Source organism: Martes martes (assembly GCF_963455335.1).
Source record: "Martes martes genome assembly, chromosome: 4".
NCBI lineage: Eukaryota > Metazoa > Chordata > Mammalia > Carnivora > Mustelidae > Martes > Martes martes.
Window position 1 is genome coordinate 87,042,398 of NC_137891.1, and position 6,668 is coordinate 87,049,065.

The 6,668-nt window shown below is 44.5% G+C and overlaps 1 protein-coding gene across 7 annotated transcripts in view; it reads right to left on the minus strand.

The window, feature by feature from the left end:
- RPRD2 (regulation of nuclear pre-mRNA domain containing 2) overlaps nucleotides 1-941 on the minus strand; it is an 89,458-nt gene extending 88,517 nt beyond the window's left edge. For all 7 annotated transcript variants that reach the window (XM_080801196.1, XM_080801195.1, XM_080801199.1 and 4 more), the window contains exon 1: nucleotides 322-941. In XM_080801196.1, the coding sequence (XP_080657322.1) occupies nucleotides 322-526 (205 nt within the window). In that variant the 5' untranslated portion in view covers nucleotides 527-941. The remainder of the gene's footprint in view (nucleotides 1-321) is intronic.
- Between the last annotated feature and the right edge of the window lie 5,727 nt (nucleotides 942-6,668).

Below are 6,668 nucleotides of genomic sequence, written 5' to 3' on the forward strand. Positions count from 1 at the left end.
AATAACACCTAAATCTCTAATGATCTGGGCCCAACGGCCCAAGGTCACACACACACACACACACACACACACACTCTCACTCACTCACCAAGTGGGTAACTAGCTAATAAAAAATCCAAGAAATGATGAGCCTCCTGCAGCTCAGGACAACTGTGGCTAGGAATGGAGGCTGGGTTTGGGAACACTCGCGTCAAAGCACTAATGTGAACAACGCCAACCGAATGCAGTGGCTCCGTGGGAAAAAAAAAAACCCAGGCGTTTCTGGAAGGATTTCCTTCCATTTCCCCAGTCTTCCCTTCCCTAGTCACCCCCAACACTCACATCTCCGGAGCCACTTCATCCAATGGTAGACGATAGTAGTGTGATGTTTCTTGTTCTCTATACACCAAGACGACAAGCCTTGAATAGATTCCATGGTGTTAGTTACCGACTGGAATTTTCGATCCAACGAGGACTCCAGAGCCCCTGCCGAAGAGGCCGACGAGGAGGAGGCCTTACTGCTGCCTCCGCCGCCGCCGGCCGCCATCTTCCCGGTTTGCACAAGCGCTGCTGCTCCTCTGGCGGCCGCGGCGGCGGCGGCGGCGGCGGCGGCGGCGGGAGCGGGAGCGGGCAAAACAATCACTGCGAGTGCGTGAAAGCCGTAGGTGGGGAGGGAGGCCAGGGGGTGGGGATGGTGCACGCGCTAGGCTCTTCTAGAGGTAGGACGGGAGGACCAGCTGCTGGGCACGCTGGTGACTCCTACACGCTCTAAGGAAGGGCTGCGGGTATCGAAGGTTTATCAGAATTGTTCAAGGGGTTGTGTTTAAACCAGTCAATAATCACGGAAGAACTGCGCAGAAAACAGATCCTGCAAAGCCTGGCCCCGAAACTAATGGTTTTACACTCTTCAGCTCTCAAAGCTAAGGCTCTTCCCCACTCCTATCACCACGCTCCTGTAAAGCTGGGCGTTAATATCTTAAATTTAATACTACCCGACTGCCCCTTCAGTTGCAGAAATCTTTCTCCTTGAGATCCTCTGGCACAGAAAAGGCCCAAGGATACCTAGTCTGGATTTTTTTTGCAACGCAATAGCAGCAAAGGGACAGCAACACTATCGCGCACGCGCCGCTTCGCTCCGCCTCCCCGCTTCCTTCTCAACCTAGAAAGCAGAGGGAGGCGTGATGGCGGGGCAGTCTGACCAATCAAAGGACCAGAACGAGAAGCGCGCGCAGAAGCCCTCAAGCCCTAAGGGCCAAGGAGGAGCTACGATTATTTGTGCGCTTGCGCACCAGGCCAGCGTGTAGAGGGCTAGGAGGAAAAACCAGGAGGAAGGGTGAGGGAGTTGGTCAAACTAAGGAGAGGTTGCGGGTGGGGCTTCACCGCTCTGCCCCGCCCTTTACTTCCTAGCGAGGTCTCTCTCTTGGGATTGTCAACTCTTACAGCAGGCCGGGTAATTCCCACCGCTGAGAGGTCACTGTTACTCTCTGGCAGCTGCTGCCGCTGTAGCCGCCGCCGCCGCCGCTTAACTCCTCGGGGCTCCGACGCGCGACAAAGTGGCTGGCAGCCATCTTGCAGTGCCTCAAAAGATGCGCATGCGTCAGCTCTGGCGAGCCATTCACTACGCAGACTCCCAGATGAAACAATATTTTACACTCCCGTTGGACGGTACCATTCATAGCCAGTAGGCTATTTGGATTATAGGAAGAGGAAGTAAATGAAGTGAAACGAAGAATTGCCTAGTAAAATTTTCGAGACGAGAAAATAGAAGGCGAGATGTGATCTCACCTTTGCGGGTTATAATAGCCTCACAACTGCGTAATACATTATTGTTTACAAGAGCCCTAGCCGTCTATTGTATTGATTAGCACAACCTAGATTAGCCTTCCCATCGTATCTGTTTATGTAAATCCTCTGGGCAGATTTGGAGGCTCCGGTGTTCCACTAAGCACATGCAATTACTGTATTTTAATTCTTTTAATTCTCCCCAAAGAACTCATCGTTTCTTGAGGCCCTTAAGGAACCTGTTTAGTCAAACTCATATCTACTGTTCATTCATTCAACAAAAAGTTAGTGAACGTTTTGTGCTAAGTACAGTTCTAGATACTGGGAAGTATAATAGCAAAACAAACAAAAATATTCTACCTATGGCGCTTAGTAGCAGGAGATCATAAACAAATACGTGTCTATGTTCTATGAAGTAGTAGTGTATGGAACCAAGAAGCTACTTCTCTGAAACAGTGTAAGAAAGAGAGAGAATTTTGTTTATGAGATCCTATATGAGAAGGGCAATTGGTGATCGAGGAAGGCTTCTGGAAGGAAGTGACACTTAGCTGAACGCTGAGAGTAAGGTAACCAAGCAGGTCTTGGGAACGAGGAGAAGAACATGCTGGATCAGCCAAGTGCAAAGGACTGCAACTATGTCTTGACGTATTCCAGGAAGAAAAAGGAGGCGGATGTGGCTGGAGAAGAGTAAGAGAGGGTACAAGGAGAAGAATATGAGGTCTGACATGGAGGGAGGGGGTTCTTGGAAGACCTTGCTGGCGACTGTAAGGATTCTGGCTTTTAACTTTGAGATGGGGAGCCATTTAAGCAGAGAAGTTTTAAGTAGGGAAGTTACAACCCATGTAACTTTTTAACTGGTTGCTATGTTGAAAACAGATTTAAGAGCCACCAGTCAATGAGGCTATTGGAATAATCCAGACAAGGAAACCATGGCTTGTACAAGAGTGATAGCAAAGAGATAATAAGTGGTGTCAGATCCTGGAGATAGATATATAGATATAGATATAGATATAGATATATTTAAAGATTTTATTTATTTATTTGACAGAGAGAGATGACGAGTAGGAAGTCAGAGAGAGGGGAAAGCAGGTTCCCTGCTGAGCAGAGAGCCCCTTGCAGGGCTCAGGGGTCAATCCCAGGACTCTGAGATCATGACCTAAGCCGAAGGCAGACGCTGAACCCACTGAGCAACCCAGGCATCCCATGATCCTGGATATATTTTGAAGATAGAGTCAAAAGAACTGCTAATGGAGTTAAGGTGAGTGTGAGAAAAACAAATGAGTCAGGTACAACACCACAGTTTGTGACCTGAGCAACTAGACCAGTGTTTCTCTGCCTTTTTTTTTTATTATTATTATGTTGCCCCTGAAGATCCTTTTAAAATATTTTTACCTAATCACCCAGCTCACATTGAATTTTAATGCCACATAAACTATATATCTGTTTATGTGCTATATGCTTTATTCAATGCAGAGTAAAGCAGTACTAAAATCTTTGGGGCACCTGTGTGACTCAGTTTGGAGAGCATGCAACTCTTCATCTTGGAGTCATGGGTTTGAATCCCATGTTGGGTGTAGAGATTACTTAAATTAATAAATAGATTTTTTAAAAAAGTACTAATATCTTCAAGTTAAAAATTAAAAATTTTAAAGTGGGGGTGCCTGGGTGGCTCAGTCGGTTAAGCGTCTTCCTTTGGCTCAGGTCATGATCCCAGGATCCTGGAATTAAGTCCCATATCTGGCTCCTTGCTCAGTAGGGAGGCTGCTTCTCCCTTCTCTATCTGCCTGCTGCTCCCCCTGCTTGTGCTCTCTGTCAAATAAATAAATAAAATCTTTAGGGTGCCTGGGTGGCTCAGTGGGTTAAGCCACTGCCTTCAGCTGAGGTCATGATCTCAGGGTCCTGGGATTGAGTCCCGCATTGGGCTTTCTGCTCAGCAGGGAGCCTTCTTCCCTCTCTCTCTCTGCCTGCCTCTCTGCCTACTTGTGATCTCTCTTTGTCAAATAAATAAATAAAAAATCTTTAAAAAAATTAAAAAAAAACTTAAAAAATTTTTTAAGCTATTAATATTTAAAATCTTCATAACTGCATTTGCTGAGTGAACTTTAATGTAATAATTTATTTACTTACATAAATTATAATTTATTGCCATTACATATGCAAATTAGTGGTTTACACAAATACATAATAGCAATGTAATCACTTTTTCAAATCATTCAAAATTGTGACTGGGTGGCTTAGTTGGTTAGGTATCTGCCTTTGGCTCAAGTCATGTTCCTGGGATCCTTGGATAAGTCCTCATTGGGCTCCTTGCTCAATGGGGAGCCTTCTTCTCCCTCTCCCTCTGCCTACTGCTCCCCCTTCTTGTACTGTCTCTCTCTGTTGAATAAATGGATAAAATCTTTTTAAAAAATGAAAATAGGAATACCTTGGTGGCTCAGTTGGTTAGGCATCTGCCTTCCACTCAGGACATGATCCTAGGGTCCTGGGATGGAGTCCCACATCAGGCTCCTTGCTCAGTGGGGAGCCTGCTTCCCCCTCTCCGTGCTGCTCCCCCCTGCTTTGCTTTTTCTTTCTCTCTCTAATAAATAAATAAAATCTTTAAAAAGATAAATAAATCCTTCAAAATTGTTTATATTTCCAGCAAAACAATTGAAAAAACTGTTTCTTCAAAATTTTTAATGAATTTTAAACTTTTATTTGACATGAGAAAATTACTAGCTAGTTGTTCAGATATTGTTGACATTTTTTCCTTCTCAGCATTTGACAGAGTTAATGATGAACTGAATAACAAAGGTAAAATTAAATAATAAAATACAAACTATTTTTATTTGCTCCTCAAAGCCCAAGTCATACACAAAAGCACTCAGAATCAAAAATGATATTCACAAGGCACTACATGACAGCCAAAAAAAATCGGGTATAGGCCACTTCCTTGTATTCAGAACTTCAAAATTAAGGGAAAGTTCTCCAGTCACAGCCTCAAAGTTTTATAGCATTGACCTTGCATAATTTTGTATATCTTCCATGAACTCAATGTTATTGTTTTTTTGTCCTATTCAAAAAAAATAGAGAAATTAAGTAAGGAATAAGATTGTGTTGGGTAGGGGGTGCCCGGGTGTCTCAGTTGGTTAGGTGTTTGCCTTCAGCTCAGGTCATGGTCTTAGGTTCCTGGGATCGAGCCCTAACATGGCCCCAGCCTCAGTGCAGAGTCTGCTTGTCCCTCTCTCTCTCTCCCTCTGTTCGCCCTCCCCTCTGCACAGGCTCGTTCTCTCTCTCATTCTCCCTCTCTCTCTTTCTTTCTAGAGTAAGTAAAATCTTTGAAGAAAAGATTTTAGGTATACTTGAGTTTTAGTGGGTTACCACTATAGTATCTATATCTATATGTAATATCTATGTATATCTATATATAGTCTATATATAATATCTATTATATCTGTATATAATATCTATAATATCTAAACCACTATAATATCTAAGACTTCTTCATCATGCAAGAGGCAAATTTTTCCCTTTTGTGGGGTGACAATGCCCCCATTGAAAATGCATGAAATATACGTTTTCTCAGATGGACCAGGGAAGAAAGATGGAGGAGCAGTCATGTGAGAAATGAATAGGAGTCAGGATTTCAGTTATGGACAGCTTGAGTTTGAGATATCAGATCTATAAATGGCACTAGATATAGGAGTCTGAAGTTCACTAGAAAGATCTAGGTAGGAAACATTAATTTAAGAATTGTTAGTATTGGGGGTTGCCTGGGAGGCTCAGTTAGCTAAGCATCCGACTCTTGATTTTGGCTCAGGTCATGATCTTGGGGTCTTGGGATCAAGCCCCACATCGGGCTCCATGTTCTGTGAGGAGTCTGAGGTTCTCTCCCTCTTCCTTGCCATCCCCACTTGCTCTCACTCTCTCTTCTCAAATAAATAAAAATAAATCTTTTTTTTTAAAGATTTTATTTATTTATTTGTCAGAGAGAGAGTACACACAAGCAGGCAGAGAGGCAGGCAGAGGCAGCGAGAGAAGCAGGCTCCCTGCTGAGCAAGGAGCCCGATGTGGGACTCGATCCCAGGACCCTGGGATCATGACCTGAGCCAAAAGCAGCGACTTAACCAACTGAGCCACCCAGGCGTCCCTAAATAAAAATAAATCTTAAAAAAAGGGGGCACTTAGTCGTTAAGGGTTTGTATTCAGCTCGGGTCATGATCCCGGGGTCCTGGGATAGAGCCCCGCATCGGGCTCGCTGCTCAGCGGGAAGCCTGCTTCTCCCTCTCCTACTCCCCCTGCTTGTGTTCCCTCTCTCATTGTGTCTCTATCAAATAAATAAAATCTTGAAGAAAAAAGAGAATTGTCAGTATTGGAGCTTCCGGGTTGGTGAACTCGTGGAGATTTGGAGAGAGGCACCCAGAGAGGGCATGGAAGCTGTGCGCCTTTCCCCATAGTTGGCCCTGTGTATCTCTTCATCTGGCTGTTCCTGAATTGTATCTTTTTATGATAAATAGTGACCTAGCATGTTACCCAGAGAACTTTCCAAACAAGTACCAAAAATCCATCTGATGTCTGAAGAAGAGTAAAGGAGACTTGGTGTCCAACGGAGTCCAGGCTGGGCTCATTACATGATTCATGAGCCAGAACCACATATTCTTTTTTTTTTTTTTTAAAGATTTTATTTATTTACTTGACAGACAGAGATCACAAGTAGGCAGAGCGGCAGGCAGAGAGAGAGGAAGGGAAGCAGGCTCCCCGCTGAGCAAAGAGCCCGATGTGGGGCCTGATCCCAGGACCCCAGGATCATGACCCCAGCTGAAGGCAGAGGCTCAACCCACCGAGCCACCCAGGCACCCCAGAACCACATATTCTTGTCTTTAGATGACCTCTTCCAAAAGATCAAAAAAAATGAAGTATATCTGGTG